The sequence below is a fragment of the Mesoplodon mirus genome, assembly GCF_964341445.2.
Source record: "Mesoplodon mirus genome assembly, chromosome: 9".
In the NCBI taxonomy this organism is placed as follows: Eukaryota; Metazoa; Chordata; class Mammalia; order Artiodactyla; family Ziphiidae; genus Mesoplodon; species Mesoplodon mirus.
The window spans coordinates 62,220,382-62,240,269 of NC_138985.1; the positions used below are offsets into that span (position 1 = coordinate 62,220,382).

The window sequence follows — 19,888 nt, forward strand, 5'->3', positions numbered from 1 at the left end:
ACATATGGTAATGAATGTTAAATGGACTTATTGTGATAATCATTTTGCAATACATGCAAATATCAAATCATTATGGTTTACAACTTTAATGTTATATAAATTACATATTAATAAAAGTAATTTTAAAAACTTAAAAGAATGCCATTTTTCTAATTCTGTGTAATTCCTTTAGAATAACCTAATATTTCATAACTTTTCACCAGCTTCTTAACATTACTGGGTCCCATGGCGCTTGTAATCTAAACCCTTCTTCTTACTGATGATCTAGAATTAGGTTCTGTCTCCTCAACAATCTATGTGTACAAGACTCTGTTAATTAAAGATAAAGGTATGATTTGACATTTATTTGTGCCGAATTTCACCTTTCAAATTTTGTCCCATTTTTATGATTTTTGAATTTTTTTCACATGGTATTGTGCCATTCACTCCATTCCTGGTCCTCTTGGGTTTGTGTTTTCCTCCTATCTGTTAGACATGCCTTCCATGATTTTGTCCACGTTTTATGAAATGTTGAATATAAAAGACTACAACACAAAGACTTGTAACCAACCCTCCTTCGAAATTGAAATTAGTCCAAGTCTCAATACTCTTGGGGTATAGTTGTTTAACTAGCAATTAAAGCACGTTTGTCATATAGCACTGACTATTGTCCATAAGGATATTTATAAGAATCATAAAATGTCTCTCTGTAAAATACCCACACATTTTACTATCTTTTGCCGCCAACTACCCACTTCACCACAATGTCTCTGGTCAAGGTAACAACCAAGCTCTATGTAACTAAAAGAATACTTAATTTTCTATCCTCTTCTTACCTGACTCAGCAACATGTGACAGGGTTGATCACTCTCACTTCTTGAGTCACTTTCTTTATTTGCCTTATAGGCACACATTGTTCTGATTTTTTCCTATGAAACTTGGAAGTTCATCATGGTCTCGTTTTTATGGGAAAAAAATCTGAAAAAGAATGGATATATGGTTCCTTCTACTTCCACTCTTAAAACCAGAGTGAACTAGGGCTCAGTATCTGAACATTTTATCCACCCTACCTACCCCTGTTGGTATTAACCAGGCTAATGGCTTCAGATTCTTTCTGTACATTAATAATTCCTAAAAGTATTTGTTCTTTTCACACCTCTACTCAAACTTCAGATTCATATTTCCAACCACTAACTCAATATCTCCACTTCAATATTTAACAGGCATCTCAAATAGAATATTTAAACCAATCCTCTTCTCCTCTCCTGTTCCTCCCACAGTATTCTGTATTTCAGTTAACAGTAAATCCATCCTCCTAGTTGCTTGTGCAAAAAGTACTGATATATCACCTCTGATTCCTTTCTTTGTCTTATACCTTACGCCCAATATGAAGCACATTTTCTCAGCCCTACCTTCAAAATAAATCCAGAGTCTCACCACATCTCAACATTTCCATTAGACTATCACTGAGCAAGTCACTGCATTCTCTTGACTGAAACATTTCAATCTACTAATTGGCCTTCGTACTCCAATCTTCACTCCCCTAGCGATTATTCACAATGCAATAGCTGAATGACCCTGGTAAAATCTAAGAATCATGTTGCTCATCTGCTAAAGTTATCCAATAGTTTCCATCTCACAGTAGAAGCCAGTCATTATAATGGTTGGCATGATCCCACATGATTTTGCTCCAAAATTATTTCTCTGACCTTATCTCCTGTAATTCTGTCTCTGAAACCTTCTTTCCCAGGCACAGTGTTCTCATACTATCTTTTAAGTATGACAAGCATACCTAATGAGTTGTTGAAACCTGGTCTTCTCTTAGCCTAGAATGCTCACTTCCTTCAGGTCTTTGCTGAAATATCACTTTCACAGTGAAGCTTCCTCTGACTACCGTATTTAAAATTGTACTTTAGCCACTACTCCTGCCCAAGCACCATTATCTACTTTTCCCTATTTATTTTCCTCAGTAGTGTTTATCATCATCTGGCATAGCATTATATCACTTGTCTATTCTGGTTTTTGTCTGCATGACTCAATTAGAATTAAATTATATTATGGCATTATTTCTAGTTTTGATTATTATTATATCAACAACAGTTAGATTACTGCCTAGTACATGGCCCTTTATACTTGTTAAATGAGAAAGAAAATAAAGTGAATAAAGGAAAAATAAAATACTTATGTTTTTGTACTATTTGTTTTTAGTATACCTGTTAGAGTTACTAATGATTGTCTCTTCAGCTTCATTAAACACTCTGCTTAAAATTTTGTCTATAAATATGTTAACTTTTAAATTAGTAATACCTATATTAAATATTGTTCCTTTCATAAAAGTAGAGATGCTTGTTCTAATTTCTCTTCCAGTCTGCCTAATTTCTCAAGCGTCCTTGAGATGTCATGAGGTCTTTAGGAAATTTTAATATTCTATGGTAAGATACTTGTAAATGTGAAGATTCAAACTTATTTGAAGTGGCAAGGAAATAATTTTCTCTGTATGTTCCAAAATTCTTATCCATGTTGGTTCTATAATGTCCACTTTGAAGAACTTTCTCCTTAATAGGGAAAACAAAACAAAATCAGATTTAAGTAACACTACTTTATTATTATTATTGTTGTTGTTATTAGGTCATCTGCCTAGAAGTATGCAGAAGCAAAAAAAAATCTTTTGATTTTCCCAATAAATGGGATATTTAAAAGGCATTGACTTAATCTCTGTTCATTGTTGATCCACAGCTATTGTCTTACTGTTTATGTATGTATGGTACTTGAACAATTACTCTGAATGTTTTCCTCATTCAGTTTATATTGGACTGTTTAAAGGACTACATTTTTCTGCCTCATTGGAATCTTTTGTAATGGTAGCTTTACTCATGTGATGCTACAACTTTTATAATTTCCTACTCTGGAGTACAAGTTATCTTTTATTTAAATGGTGAAGTCTGCTTTCCCTTAGTCCAAGACAGTAACTATATCCAGTGAACATTTTCATTGCTGATAATACAAGATAGTCATTTCCATGCCATCAATTCATATCAATCTATCCTTGTTAGTCAAAATTAAGTGCCCAGTAGAGGTTCTCCATTCTAACCTTCTGAGAAGTTAAATTGTCACCAAGAGAATTATACATATTAACCAGGTGCTGTCTTTTTCATAATAAGACTTCTAGTGAATTCCCATAATTACTCTGTCTTGGCGCTACATCAGCTTTGTAATCTGGTTTAGGAAATAGTCATCCACATTACTTTTCCTTTTATGTGCTGGGTCATTTGTCATCTATTTTTATAAGAAATATTCCATTTATTTCACTTTTTTTGAATTCACTCAATGTTTATCAATGTTCTTTTATAATCACTTTTATGGAGTTCCACACAAGTATAGAATTTCTTGCTATTTGATGTCTTGTTTCCATTTTTCTATTCCTTTTAGATAAGCTAGGCTTTTTCACTGCCATACTCCAGTCAAAATTTCCATCCCACAAGTTTCTGGTGATATCTAGGAAACTACGTTGTTTATGTTAAAGTTTTTAATTCACTTTATTCTCTCTCTCTCTCTCTTCTCTCTTCATCTCTCCCTCACCAGCATCAAAGATGTCCTTTCCTACTGTTTGCAAGTGTTAAGAACTTAACCTTTCAACTTCATTTTCCTCATCTGTACAGAGGAATGATAATACTGATCTCAAAATATCAATACATTTGTGAAGATTAAATGAGATAATGAGGGCTTAGTGCTCAACCTATCTTGGTGCACTGTAGGCCTTCAGTAAGTACAGCTCTCATTCCTGTGAAGCCAAGGCTGTATAAGCCATCCTTCTCATCTTCTAGTGGTAGAGGAGTTTGCATCATCATACACACAGTGGCGATGACTGATTACCTCTATTTTTGTTTAATTTGACTTTCTCTGAAACCCATGCTTATGGGGAATGTGCAGCCACACAAGTTTTCTTTCTTTTAAGAATATAAAATAATAAACTTAACTGGAGGGCCATTGAGAAATATAGATATAAGAAATGCAAATTCTGTGGGTCAGAAAACATTTTGGATGAATGTTTAAAATCATTTGCAAAATTATAGGAATGGTGATTTTATTCATCATCATTCATGGTATTTTATAAATATCTAGTAAAATTGAACAAAATACACTGAATACTTTTAAGATTTTTCTCAATAAATATCATGTAAAATTTTTGACACTTCCAAAGCTTTACCTCTCCAGTTATACTTATGTTGGCTGAACACAGGTTTCTGAGTAGGAGAATAAAGAAAACTTAACATTTTAGCCCCAATAATATTTGAAAGTTTGACCAATATATACAAAATATTACTCTGAGTATACTTTATTTTTTTATTTTGCATCATCAAATACTAATGATAGTTTATATATGTTTTCTTATATAAAAATTAAACATTATTAATTTTAGATGGTGATTCTTACAATTACAAATTCTCTTGACATAGAAGTGTGTGAAATGAAGTTAATTCAATCTTCCACAGAAACTCAGCCATACAATCTGCATAAGGCTGTTTTGCATTGAAGAGTAGTTTTCAATCTGAATTAGTCAGAAAATTTCTTGCCATCTCTTATTTCCTATGAAAATATAGTTTATATTGGTTGAAACATTGTATTGATTGAAAGGTTAGTTGACAGTGAACCATACGAACAATTTTTAACACATAATTTTCTTTCACTGACCTTTTATTATTACCTGATAAATAAAACCAAATATGCATTCATTCATTCATTTGTACACTCGTTCAACGAACACCTAGAAGATAGAGTATTATGTTTCATTTAATTTTCTTTGTAATATTAATGATTGGCCTAACTTTTTTCTGTCTTTTATAACATTATGTGAGAACTCATTCAAAAATATCTTTAACACGTTTCCCTCTACCTTTCCATCCAACTACTTTAAATTTGTCCAATTATTTTTGCAAATTAAAAGAAATCCTTAAAATGCTTGTATTTCAATACTGGCAATTCAGTTCATATTTCTATATTGGTCACACTTTGCATTGGTACCACTATTTTAAATCTTATAATAATCAGACCACTTTAAATACATCATTTTGCAGGCAGTGACCATTTGTTTTATTTATCCAGAAGAGGGGCTTTAACACCTGTTAGTTCAAGTGAGCTGACACATTTAAGGCCTCTTTCACTCCGTTTAATGGTTGCATCTGACTGGAGCAAGAATGACGGCAAAGATCTTGACCTTGAAACAGTGGTTGAATTAAAGGATTCAAGTGGATGATAGAAGTTGTGGCCGGGTTGAAGTGAGGGCCAAACAATGTAGGGATAAATGCTGCAGGGGGCAGGGGCTGAAGTGTTATGTGAGATGGGTGGCAGGGAGCAGCAGTGACCAAGTGCAGGGGATGACCCGCTAAGAAAGTGGGGTGTGCCGGGATGATGGTTGGAGTCAGAGTTGAAAATGTGAATGGATTAAAATGTGGCTGGGAAAGAGGATGCAGATGAGCTATAGGGAGGTGACTGCTATGGGCATTTATGGAAGCAGAAACAAAATGCTGCAGGAACGTGTGGTGGATGGTGGTGAGAGAAGCCTGCTGGTGACCTGGAACTGTCTGTACAGCAGAGGCTGGAGAGAAGGCAGTGGGCCCTGCAGCAGGCACAACTCGAAGATGCTTTGATAGGAGCTGTTTCTGCATATGCTGCTGGGCTTGTAGCTGTAGGAGCTTATATTTATCTATTTCATCAGGAGAAAATGTTACAGGCTGTTGAATTAATGGGGGAGAGAGAGATTTATGACACACTTCTAAGTCATCTGCTACTTTGTCATGCTTCTGCATAGTTCTGTCATAGTAAGAGTTTATATTCCCCTCTACCTGATTCATATGCATGCTTACATCCTGTAAGTCTAGATTTATTTGGTCCTCTTTGGTCTCTGATGAATCAGTACCACCAGTATATCTATTAGATGAGAAAGCACCAGGGAAATCTTTTGGTACTGGGTCACAGCTTTGAATAAAAGGTTGGACTTCACTAATTAATGATTTTGATTGTTCTTTCGTTGTTGGATACTTTTTCATGTTTGGTAACTGAGACTCTGCTACTAAGTGAATTATACCTTTAGAAAGATGATCATCACAATCAGTGTCTACTAAAACAGTAAAATCATTTGTCTGGGAATTTTTGACTTTGTCTTTGTCAACAGTTCTTTGCATTGCACTGCCTTTATCCTTTCTTCTACTTGTGTTCTGTATTTTTTCAGGCAAAGGCAATGCATGTCTGTTACAGCCTGGTGGTGTAAATTGCACTGTGCATTGGATTTGTGAAGGAGCCTCTGATTCATTTTTACAGCTGTTTGAAGAGACCTCAAAATGAGTTGATTGTTCCTGACATTTCTTGGCTTGTACTCTTTCTAAAAGACTTTTGGCTGTCAGGGGAGTCCTCTCTCCTTCTACAGTGTTCAACTCTGTGGTTTCTGAAGGGCTGCTTGAACAGTTCTTTAGAAGACAGCTGATATTCCCAGAGTTACATTGCATGGGTTTTACTTTTTCCAGATCACAAATATGAGGGCTGTCCAAAGACTGTTGACTTCTTTCACTTTTATTTAAGTAATACATTTTCTCTCTTGAGTAAGAGCCCAATCTGCTGTGCTGAGGTCCCTGGCAATTAGGTGGGTTTTCACTGTTTCCAGCACAAGAAAACCGTGAGCTAGAATCACAACGGGTGATTCTCTTGGATTTTGGCCCTGAAAATTGTTGATTTTTGCCCAGTTTATATTTTTCTCTGCAGTGACCATAACCATGTTTTGAATATTTTTCATTTTTAACAGATTCCCACAACTTGCAGCCCCTGTCACTCTGGGTTTCAGACTGTGGGCAGTCACTCTTTGCTAGCTCATCAGATAAGAAGAGGCAGCTGTGCTTTCGGCGTTTCCGTTTGTGCCTTTCGACTGAGTTGTGTTCTCTTTTACAAAAGTAGAGCAAATTACCTCTACCATGACCACTGGACCTGTGCTTTGAACAAGTACTTCTCAAGCTGGATGTACTGCCAGGGGATGTGTCTGAAGGGCTAGAACATATATTCAGAGACACCTTTGGAGAACGTCTCTTGTAACTTGCTTTTCCACATCCAGAAACCCTGCTGGTCATACTGATGTGGTCACTATTCAAAATTACACTGAAGTCCTTCCCATGGTCACTGTGGCCCCTTATTGTGTAAGGACTAGAATTCCAGGTGAATTTATTCCCATCTTCAAAATCCAAATGAGGATCACAGGAAATCAGTTTATGTTTTTTAGTCCTAGAGATATAAGGAGAAAAGGATAGGCCCTCATTTGCATCATTTAGAATTACCCTTTGGCAGCTTTGCCAATGGGCCCTTGAAGGTTCCTTAAGTTCATTATCACTATTGTTATTCTTTCTTACACAATTCTTTAGAGAGATATCAAGGTAAGCAGGCACTTCAGGATTTTTCATTTCCAAATCGCTTGCACTAAAATTATGTTCACTTGCACTGGGCTCAGAATTGTTGTAGCGCAAATTATGTTTTTTCTGGAAATTTTCCCAATCTGGATTAGCTATCATCATCTTTGGTTTCAGAGACTGATTATCTTCTTGGATCAGTTTTTGTTGGTCTTTAATTAAACCTGAGACTTGGTTTTCCATTGTAGTCTTCATTTCTGAGGGCTCTTTCAGCAATTCTGTTTTTAAGTCCTCTGGATCATGGCCATCCTTTGTGTTTCGAGAAAGCTTAAAATCAAAATATAATGGGTTGCAGCCATAAGAGATACAGGGCTCTGTTTTTGTAAAGAGAAGCAATTCCGTAGGCCATTGGAGAGTGGTATGGCCATCCTTGCTTTGTACGTGGAGATAAGGCAGTGGTTTGGACTTCACATCACGGGGATATGCCTCTCTTATAAGACTTTGTACATTTCTGCTAACTCTTTCTATTTTATCTAATGATTTTTCTTTCTTCTCCTTTCTGGAGTTGGGATTCAGATGAAATGTACTGCTTTGTTCACTTGGCTCTGTTGATGGAAGCTCATCCAAACATTCAAATATCCTGGCATCACTGTGCTTGTAAATGTTTGGTGGGCTGGAGGAAACATTTGCTTGGCATGAGTGATTATTGAGGTTTTCTGAAGTGTTCTTCAATGTATTTCTAGTTTCCTTTGCTCTGCTGGAAGGAGTAAAATCCACATCTGAAAGATGAATGTTAGATTTACTGAATGAAGCATGAATGCCAATCGAATCTTCTAGTGTTTCATCAACAGAGTCATTTTTGTCTTGCAAAATTTCAGAACTTATGGAGAAGGTATTGTGTAAAATACTTTCCAGATGGCTTGATAAGATGTTTCTATCTTTTTCCTTAGTGAGGTGTGTATCTTCATTTGCAAACCTGCAGCGCATGCATTTCTCTGCGGTTTGTTTTGTTTTATAGATGGGTGACTTGTTACAGTCATGGGTTTCTTCTGTGTTCTCACTGAAAACTGATGCTGAAGATTCTAATTTTAGATGCACTTTTTTGGAAAAAGAAAATGACACTCCTGTCCTGTGATTTGCATTGCTAAGATTTGAGGATGTTTGTGGTACCTGATTTCCAAACAAACATCTGTCCGCTTGTAACTGGTGTTGATTTGGTGTGGTGGACGGCTGTTTATCAGACATGCTTCTGGAGAGATTCTTTCCTTTAAGGAGAAGAGCACTCTTCATGCACGATACCCTTCTGCCACTCTTAACTGGGAAAATTCCTTGCTGGAGTTGCTTTTCTATAGCTACCCTGGGGGCTTTGTATGCTGGTCCATTTCCAGAAACACTGTAAATAGAATAAATATTTAAATGATTAAGACATCAGATTTGAAATCTTACCTATATGTGAACATTTTATAGTGTTTGATGATGCGTTCTGATACTATTTATGAACTATGTCTATTGTAATGTAACAATTTCACTATGCTTATATAACTCAGTATATCTATGTTTTATAGTGGTTATTTCTAAAATGCATCTCAAGTGGATTCTTTTGAAATTAGCAAAAAGCAATAGCAGGTGAATATTTTATGCTAGTGCTGCAAAAGAAAATAAAGTATCGCATTTACATCACATTATGTCCTCCAGAACCTACTAATTCTTTGGAATACAGATTTAACATTATTTTGCAAAGAGTTCTCCAATCAGTGCCTTCACCTAAATAGGAAATAAAATGGAATTAAAAGTCACTTCCAAAGCATAAACTTATCTCTTTTATTTGCTTTTTTTGTTTAAAGTTCTAGCATTCTATAATTTTTGTTTCCTCAGTCTTAAAATTCTTTCATGTTTGTTTCCTTTTGAAACAGGATGCTTAGTTCTTTATTTATGATTTGTCATTAATTTGATCAATTATAAGAAAGTAATACACATTTACATGCCATCTCAATATCTTCAATTAGTCTGGAATCCTTTTTTTAGCTTCTTACTCACCAAAATATTTTTCTTCTATCTTTTTTTTTGCATATATGTTTTATCTTTTAACAGATTTTTAAAGATTATTCATTCTATTGAGCTTAACTAGTAATTCAGTCAGAAAACTGGAAAGAGCCATACATACAAGAGATGAAACTCTTCAGATTAAAATTGCCTCTAATGTTCTATCTATGAAACCCCTATGACAAAACAAATCTTATTAGAGGGAAAGCAATACAAATCACATCATTTTGAGTTGGCTTTCTTTTCCTTTTTCTTGCTTTGAGCTGGCTTGCTTTGAGCTGCTTTGCTTGTTTGCTTTGAGTTGGCTTTCTTTTCCTTTTTTTTCATATTCTTGGATGTGTTTTGTTGGCCTTTTTCTATTTTCAAATTTTACTTCATTTTTATTGCTTGAGTAAACAGTACTAAAACAACTGATATCTTTTCCATATGTAGCTTAAATTCTAATGGGGAGGAGTCCTTTCCTAGTCTTCCATCTGAGAAATTCTTTCTTACTGCCTTTACTTAACTATTCAGCCAACTGTCATAGAACTCTGGCGTCACATTCCTTTTGTCCACCAAATTTCATGTACATTGCTTCACTGTCTTTATATGTTTACTATTACAGAGACATATTTAATTAACCTCCTTTTATTCATATTAAAATAGATATGCTCATGTATTTATATGGTTTTGTAAATTTTCCTTTTTATTTATATATAATGTATTTTGTTATATTTATTACATACAACAAATTTTATATATATATATATATATATATATATATATATATACACACACACACACACACACACACACACACATAAGTGTTAGATATATATAACACTTTACCAGGCCATAGTTACAAATTGATTTCTTTTGGTTAATTTTTGCCAGTATTTCTGGGCACTTTCAATTCAACTTTCTTCAGCTCAGATACATTTTCTTCTCTGACGTCTCTGGTTATTTCTTCTTCCCTATCCTAGTTTCTTATCCTGGAATTTATAAGTTAAATTTATTTGCTCTCATGAATATATCTTTCGGTCTTACTACTTATATTAGTACTCTAGTATTTTTAGTCTTTTGTTCTGGTTCAGAAAAAAAATTTTGTTTTTAATTTCTGTTTTATGGATTCAATATTTTACAGTGACCAATATGTTGTTTACTATACCCATACAAATTTTAATTTACAAACAATAATTTTAGCCACCAGTCCTTAATAATTTCAGATTGTCCTCTCTCCATGAACTAATAATGTCTGTAGCTTTAGAGCTGTAGTGCTCAAACTAATTTCAGAAAAAATTTTAAAGTGTCTGTTCCTTACAGTAACTATTTCATAATGAAAGCTTTTCTCTTATTCATCACATTAATCTTCTTTTTTGAATCATTTTTTACATCCTTTAGAGAGGGTGTTTAAGCATATTTAATATGAGAAATGGAAATACTCTAAGATGGTATACAGATTACTGGATATTTCTTTCAAACATAAAGAGAAATAGGAAGCATAGAGGTTTACTATAATTATTGGTCTTTCGAAAAGTTGCCTGTAGCCTGTGGATAGAAGGATGAGGTTTAGAAATATCTGCAGCACTGGATTTTGCCTCAGTGCCAAAAAGATTCTTTTCCATATTTTCCATTACTTTGGAGTAAGTAGGAGTAATACATCTGTATTAAGGTACCTTCTCTAGGAACTTCAATCTGATATTATCTGCACTACACTTAGCAAAAATTATTTCAAAAGTCTGGTGTATGTATATCATCATTCTACCCCTTCTGATTCCATTATGATGCAGATATTTGATTATTTTTACCATTTTTTCCTTAATAATATAATATTTTTGCTTATTATTCTGGCACAGTTTTGTGCATTTTCTTGCTTTGATTTATGTTAGTCTAAACATTCTTTCCTGTATTGCTGTTTCCTTTTACCATTTATCTTTCTAATATGTGTAAGCTTCTTCCTTTTATATTCTTTCAAATATTTTTAAACCTCTTTGCTCTTATTGTTTTTGTATTACATTTTGCTCTCCATGTCCTTATTCTTGTTCTCACTTTACAGTTCAATATACACTTATGATTATATTTTTCACAAGTTTAACATTTTATCCTCATTATTAATATTTTATACCTCTTATTTTTTTGCTTTAAACTTTTATGTCATTGCTTTGTAAACTTTAATTTCCCCTATCTTAATTTTTTTTTTTTTTTTTTTTTTTTTTTGGCCACACTGCAAGGCATGTGGGATCTTAGCTCTCTGACCAGGGATCAAACCCGAGCCCCCTGCATTGGAAGTGAAAAGTCTTAACCACTGGACAGCCAGGGAAGGCCCTACCCCTATTTTAAATCTAATTTACTTTTATTATTTTTTAAAATCCTAGTTTTCTATCTTTGTGGTATTTAAAATTCTATTATTTTAATTCAAGTTTATGCCTTATGACATAAAGGTTTAATCTTTATAGTCATACCCTCATTTATGATTTCACTGTCTCCTCTAGAACATTTAGTTTATTTCTGTATTTTTTACATAATTATTTTTACTTATAATTTTAAAATGACATTAATTAGCCCTTTATTTCTTATTAATGGATTGTCCACTCCAATAGTTCCCCCCAACTTCTAGTTCTTGGTAACTCAGCATATGCACAATTTAATTCTCTCCTGTTCAAGAAGTACATTTTCCAAACAGGAAACAAAGCACATCAAAATAACATGATTTCTTTAAGTGACATAATTTCCTAATGTCCCACATTATCCAGCTCTTATGTAAAGAACTTTATATTCTCAGAATCAATGGTCCTACAGTTTTTAAAATTTGAAAAAATGTCCATATCAAGATGCACTATACTTAGACTTACACATAGTAGAAGTTTACAAATAGAGTGTATCTCTCCCTTCCCCCAATAAAACAACTAGTTTTGCTGAGGAACCACGTTGGGTTGATCTACCCAAGAGCTGACGAAGGTTGACTGCACTTTTCAAGATCCACTAACAGTTTTCTGCCATCATTTTTTTCATCAGTCTGATTCAAATATTCTTACTACCAGTAAATTCACCTCTTTTCTCCACAGGGCCATGGAAGAACCTTCTTGTTATCTGTAGCATCTTACTCAGAAGCCCTCATTATGAGAATAAAGGACAAAGGTTTTCCAGGGGAGAAATAACCCAGGTGATTTTTTTTTCACTTGTCAATTCAGCTGCCGCAATGAAAATATTTAATAATGCTATTAAGTGATGTCCCTTAGGCCATGAGGCTACTTAATCAGAGAACAATTGCCTGGAGGGCAGATGGAAGGTAATAGAAAAAGAATGAAGTAATTTGCCTAGTTCCAAGTTATGTATCTGGAAAGCTGAATACCCATCATTTCCCTAACTATATGATCAGATTGGGACTTAGAGAGCCTACCTACTCTATAGAGGATATGGCTAGGTTTGTGTCTGTTTAATTGATAAGATTTTAAAAGGGCAGCTCAACCCCAGTAGAGTATATCTTTTAATTTCTTTTACTTTGGAAGACACTTCATGGGTAGATCTACAAACTTAGAACTTCTAAATGAAAGCTTCATCACCATCACTATCATCATCATTAAGGCTCCTCTGATCCTTTGTCTATTTCTTCCAAAAGAAAATACAGAATGAATAAGGAGAAACGTCAAAGTGTGACAACTTGCATAGTAACAGAAGAACCAAAATTACATTAAGGCTACTCAGATTTTCTGTTGTGTGGCCTTAAAGAACCTATCTAAAGTGTGTATCTCTATAGCGAGGCTTGTCTTATTTTTTCAGTTTTTTTGTACCTCATAATTAATCACCCGGGAATTAGCATCTTCCCTCAATTTTCTCCTGCATGCCACCTAATAACCATTAGACTTTTCCTTCTAAGTCCTGTTTTGACAAGGGCTGTCTGATATCTTATTGACAATGTGTTTGAATAACATATTTTAAGATCTTCATTGTGTTGGCAAGTAAAAAGTTCAGTACCAGATACGTGTCCTGTTTCTATGATCGTATGCTCCCTAAGAGCATGCATTTTTATATTAACCTCACCTCTGGACACATGGTCTTCCAACCTTTATTTTTATACCAAATTTCTCATTTATTTTTAATATGATTATCTTTTCTTGTATTTTAATAGGCAAATTAAATTACTCTAAGACAGTGGTGCAAATACATGAATATTTGAAGGCTGTAATTGATCCTAAAAAATAAATATATTCTTGAAAGTAAATATGGGGTCTAATATTTTATGCTAATATAATTGAGTTGTTCACTCCCAAGCTTATTGTATATCGTTTTTCTTTTTCTTTTTTTATAAATTTATTTATTTATTTTTGGCTACTTTGGGCCTTTGTTGCTGCATGTAGGCTGTCTCTAGTTGCGGCGAGCAGGGACTACTCTTCGTTGTGGTGTGTGGGCTTCTCATTGCGGTGGCTTCTTCTGTTGCACAGCATGGGCTCTAGGCGAATGGGCTTCAGTAGTTGTGGCACACAGGCTCAGTAGTTGTGGCTCACGGGCTTAGTTATTCTGCAGCATGTGGGATCTTCCTGGACCTGGGCTCAAACCCATGTTCCCTGCATTGGCAGGCGGATTCTTAACCACTGCACCACCGGGGAAGTCCTGTATATTGTTTTTCATTTAAACAATAGGAGTTTAAATTCTGGCACAGAGCTATAAGTGTTACAATTCACCAGAATGCTGTCAACTACATTAATTAACTACATTAGTGTTCTACATTATGACTCATATGAAGACAAATCACAATCTGCAAATGTAATTGAGTTCCAGGTAACAAGCTCACTTCAAAACGTTCAGCAGTTCTAAGCTCATGTAAAACTTCTATTTTTTCAGCTACAAAAATGTATTAGTATAATGTTTGTTATAATTGTCAACTTAAATGGCACTGTGTGGTAAATTTAACTGCATTAATTACATCTTGTTTGTCATCCAGACAATGATAGTGCCATTTATTCTAGTTTCAGGTGTGTGCAGAAGAATGCACAGAAGATTTAGTTCCTCCCCAAAAAGATGTATTGCTATTTATGGTTTTCAAAATTAATATTACAAAACTCAAAATAATTAGAAAGGGATATATAGATCCATATAAATCACCTGGATAGAATAAATGCTAGTATATTAGAATCATTCTTGGATCATTTCATTAAAGAACACATTAACAATATTGGGAAAGAAAAAACCCAGATGTCAAAGTCATTAATTTATAGACTTTTAACTATTAGGAACATTTGCCTTCAGATATATCTGTTGATTAATTATAATTTGTTTACGTTGTTACAGTGAACCAAGTAAATTTATCACTGAAATTTCCCCAGAAGTTGAAGAGAGTTTTGAACCATTTTAGGCACCTTTAATTCTTACCATTCAGACTGTTGCCTTAACTCAGCCAGCTGATGAAGTCGCTTAAGTGCTTTTTCTTGTTTCTTTTCATCTTTCCATGACTTGGAAGCTACATTTCTAGCAAATTCACGTTGCTTTAATTCTTTCAGTCTCTGTGGACAAAAGAAGACAAACAGAAAGGATACTATGAATAAGTAATATATCTTTTTCCATCCAAAAACTTCCTTTTTAAATTTTGTCCTGGATACAAAGGTGAATTTTTGGATAGGGAGAGTAAAAGCACCTTCTCCATCAATTCTATTCTCCGCTCCAAAATAAATTTAGTTGTCAACTGGGTTATTTATCAAAGCTTGTCACAGTCACTGCAGAAATGTGCTGCAAAGTTGGACCCCAGTCCTGACAAGGACCACCCTGGGTATGTATTTGCAATCATCTCTGTGCCTGTGAAAACATAAATGGGGAAAATGTGCAATATATAAATGTGTATAAAGGGAGAGGAAGTTAGGGGATGCACTTTCCTCCATGCACTGTCCCCAGCCCTCTCACTTATAAAACATATTTACTCTCATTCCTGAAAATTGGTGTGATTAAATACACTGGGTGAAATGAGCTTGTTTCAGTAAAGAACATCTGTTATTGTGAAAAGATTTAGTTCAAAGTTCTAAATGCAATTCTTAACTCATTTTTTTTCTGGTGGAGATATTTATCCAATTCAAATTTCTATATTGTATCCAGGAGGAAAAAAATGGGTCGGGATTTAAACTCAGGATAGAGGCTTGGCCTTGCTTGATTTAAATTTAGTCACCACTTCTTTTAATTAATCTTTTCTGTAAAACAATTGGCTTACATGAAGATTGGATGTTACTCACTACCTGTTCAGATTTCTACTTCAGAATCTGTCACTAAGCTCACCTAATGATATTGAACAAATTGAGAAACAGCCACAATCAAATGAGCATCTTTTTTTTTTTTTCTTTTGGCGGTATGCGGGCCTCTCACTGCTGTGGCCTCCCCCGCCGCGGAGCACAGGCTCCGGACGCGCAGGCCCAGCGGCCACGGCTCACGGGCCCAGCCGCTCCGCGGCACATGGGATCCTCCCAGACCGGGGCACGAACCCGCATCCCCTGCATCGGCAGGCAGACTCTCAACCACTGCGCCACGAGGGAGGCCCTCAAATGAGCATCTTGAAGTTTGGGTCTTAATCCTGATTTAAGAGTATGTTTGAAGATTAGCCTTTCTTAACCCATATAAAGTGACTTTACCTGAAATCTGTGCCCATTTAATCTGCTTTTATTTCCCAAATCAAGTATGAAAACATGTTTTCCAGGAATGGCAAAAACTACATAGCTATCAAGTGAGATAATAACTTTGTAGTAGACTATTCCCCGCCACCCCCCCCCATTGAACAAGTGCCAAGACCTTTAACAATCATTAGATTCCTTCTTGAAAGGGAACATACTCAGGGGAGATGATAGCCAAATAACTGCTTCCAGGCTAAGTATTTAAGGAAGGAGGCAGAGTATTCTTTCAAAGAGAGAATATTCTGAGCACAAAGAACAAGTGTTTCACGGAACTAGAAACAGCCACAGGGAGAAGAGTAGTGTCAACCTGAACTCGGTTTTTGACAAAAGCTTCAGAGTCTTTTAAAAACCAGAAGATTTCAAAAAATAAAATGATGGTCCATGTGTTATCAGAAAAAAAAAAAAAAGCATCAACAATTCTCTAGAGCTGATAACAGCACAGGATCTAAACCTTAAAGGATAGACTTGGTCAGAAGACAGAAAGGCTTATAAAAATTTGCATTTCTACTACCCTTCTACTCACACTTCCTCAGCCCCCATGTGCATAATCATCTAGTTCTTGGGGTTAAGGTTTATCTTATGAGTAAAGACCTTTTGGAAATCATGCAACATAATTTAGGAGCCCACAGAGAATGCAGTTCAACTGCATCAAAGAAAGACCACAGTTACTTTGGTAAAGAGGAGAGGGATTTTTTTCTTTTTAACTCTCAGTTGCTTTTGAACATAAAATACTCTACAATATATTTATTTAATATGTGACATTACTAGTATATAAAACCTGAACCACCTAGGAGTGGAAGCTGATTCATTTACTCACAATATCTGATACTTGAATCTCATTATTGGAATCTTGTTTGAAACTTCCAGGTATACCTGTTTCTTTCATTAGCCTTTCAGATTCCAGTACTGTACTCCTATAATTGAGTTATAGAAATGATTGAGAATTTGGTCTCATTCATCCAACAGCAAATACTGTTAACTCCTACTATGTACTAGGGATATAGAAATGTACAAATCAACTATTTTTCCCTCAAGGGAGACAGACAAATGAACAGATACTTTTATAAGATAGTACTGAGTTTCTTAACAGGAGTGGACACAAGATGCTTTGTAAGCACACAGGAAAAGTTAAGAGATTGGGGGGTGGTATGGAGAATTGCTGTGTTGAGGAAGTCAGCAAAGTTAAAATACTTTTAAGGAACACAGAAAACTGGAAGAAGACCTCTAGCCACAGTCTTGGCTTGGCCCATGCCGCGTGCTCAAGAATATGCAAAGGAATCCCCCCAGAGATCTGCAGAGGAAGCCCTTCAAAATTTCAGCATACTGATCAGCAGTGCATGTGTGTGAGGCAAATATTCCAGGCCAAGCAAAGAACCACCTGCAATAACTAAAGAAAACAATGCCTAGCATTCATATAGAACCAGGAATAGTGCCTGTTCTTACCAACAAAATTAGAAAAGCTCTTGGGACATTGAGTAGAGAATTCAGGGAGTCTTGCTTCACTAGAGAATAATTAGCCATAGATTGAACACTATTTTACATTTGCCTAACAAATGATTTTCATCATTTTATCAAGAAGTATAAGTATAAATCTGATTCCAAGTAACATAACTGCATTTCAGAACCAAATTCAAGAATATTTAAAAAATACAAAAATTCACAAACAAGGGAAAATTAATGACATCCAACATACAATCAAAGATTTTTAGACATGCAAAGAAGTGACAAAACACAGCCAAAAATGAGGAAGTCAACCAACTAAAACCAATACAGAACTGACACAGATGATAGAATTGGCAGAACACTGCATTAAGACAGTTATAACTGTATACCATATATTCAAAAAGTAGAAAAGACACAGTGGACAATTGCGTGATTGGAGTCTTTGAAGAAAGGGGAGGGAATATTTGAAAAGATAATGGGTGAAAATATTCCAAATTTTCTGAAAACCATAAATCCACAGATTCCCATCCCCACCCCCCAAAACCTCAAGCGCAAGTAACATGAAGACAACTATGCCAAGGCTCAACATAATCACATTTTTAAACACCAGGAAAAAAGTGAAAAATTTTAAAAGGATCAAGAGAGAAAAGACATATTTCTGTACAGAAGAATAAATACTAGGATGGCAGAAGAATTCTCATTGGAAATAAGCAATTGAGAATACAATGGAGCAACAAATTGAAATTTCTGAAAGAAAATTTAAAACTTTTCAAAATAAAATTCTATACCCAGTGAAAATATCCTTTAAAAAAAAAAAGGTGAGGGCTTCCCTGGTGGCGCAGTTGTTGAGAGTCCGCCTGCCAATGCAGGGGACACGGGTTCGTGCCCCGGTCCGGGAGGATCCCACATGCCGTGGAGCGGCTGGGCCCGTGAGCCATGGCCGCTGAGCCTGTGCGTCCGGAGCCTGTGCTCCACAACGGGAGAGGCCACAAGAGTGAGAGGCCCGCATACCGCAAAAAAAAAAAAAAAAAAAAAGGTGAAATAGAGATGATTTCAAACATTAAAAGCTGAAAGAATTTAACAGCAGCACACCCATATGATAAGAAATAAAGAATATCACTGAAGAAAAGGAAAATATTAACAGGTAGATATATGTGTCTACAAAAAAGAATGAACACCAGAAATAGTAACTATAATGATGAATAGGATATATTCTCTTTATTATTTGAATGTATCTGGACTGTTTTACAAAAAGACAATAGCTATGTTTTTTGGTGTTTTTAAAAAATTTATAAATAAAATATTTGACAATGACAGCTTAAAGCCCAAGAGAGGAGAAATGACATATAATATTGATAGGTCTTACTCTATGCATGAAATAATATAATAACAATTGAAGGTAGACTGTGATAAGTTAAAGAAATATACTGTATATCCTACAGCAACCATTTAAATAACAAAACAATGTGTTTCAGCCAATAGGACACCAAAGAAGATAAAAGAAAATAATTAAATTTACTCAGTCCAAAAGAAAGCATAAAAAAGTAAAAAGGAAATTAAAATAGATGGGACAATTACAAAACAAATAGCAATATCACAAAATCTAAACATATCGCTAACCAAATTAAATGTAAATGGTCTAAACACTGGAATTAAGAGGTACAGAATGACAGTTTCAATAAAAAAGAAGCAAGATCAACTATACATTGACTATAAAAACAAACTTCAAAATAAAGACATGATGAGTTAAAAGAAAAAACTGTAAAGAGATATGTCAACACTAGTCAAAAAAAGACGGAGGGGAGGACCTTCAAGATGGTGGAGGAGTAAAATGTAGAGATCACCTTCCTCCCCACAAATACATCAAAAATACATCTACATGTGGAACAACTCCTACGGAACACCTACTGAATGCTGGCAGAAGACCTCAGACTTCCTAAAAGGCAAGAAACTCCCCACGTACCTAGGTAGAGTAAAAGAAAAAAGAAAAAAAACAGAGACAAAAGAATAGGGATGGGACCTGCACCTCTCGGAGGGAGCTGTGAAGGAGGAAAAGTTTCCACACACTAGGAAGCCCCTTCATTGGCAGAGATGGGGGTGGGCAGGGGGGAAGCTTCAGAGCCACAGAGGAGAGCACAGCAACAGGGGTGCAGAGGGCAAAGCAGAGAGATTCCTGCACAGAGGATTGCTGTTGACCAGCACCCACCAGCCCGAGAGGCTTGTCTGCTCACCCACTGAGGTGAGTGGGGGCTGGGAGCTAAGGTTCGGAATCTGGAGATCAGATCCCAGGGAGAGGACTGGGGTTGGCTGCGTGAACACAGCCTGAAGGGGGCTAGTGCACCACAGCTAGCTGGAACAGAGTCTGGGAAAAAGTCTGGAACTGCCTAAGAGACAAGAGACCATTGT

General features: G+C 35.4%; 1 protein-coding gene across 1 annotated transcript in view; it reads right to left on the bottom strand.

The window, feature by feature from the left end:
* Window positions 1-5,102: 5,102 nt before the first annotated feature.
* Window positions 5,103-19,888, bottom strand: part of ZNF804B (zinc finger protein 804B) — a gene marked incomplete at its 3' end in the record, with an annotated part of 484,254 nt that continues 469,468 nt past the window's right edge. The window contains exons 3-4 of the mRNA XM_082632313.1: window positions 14,760-14,890; window positions 5,103-8,760 (exon numbers count right to left, since the gene is read on the bottom strand). Coding sequence (XP_082488439.1) covers window positions 5,103-8,760; window positions 14,760-14,890 — 3,789 coding nt within the window. The remainder of the gene's footprint in view (window positions 8,761-14,759; window positions 14,891-19,888) is intronic.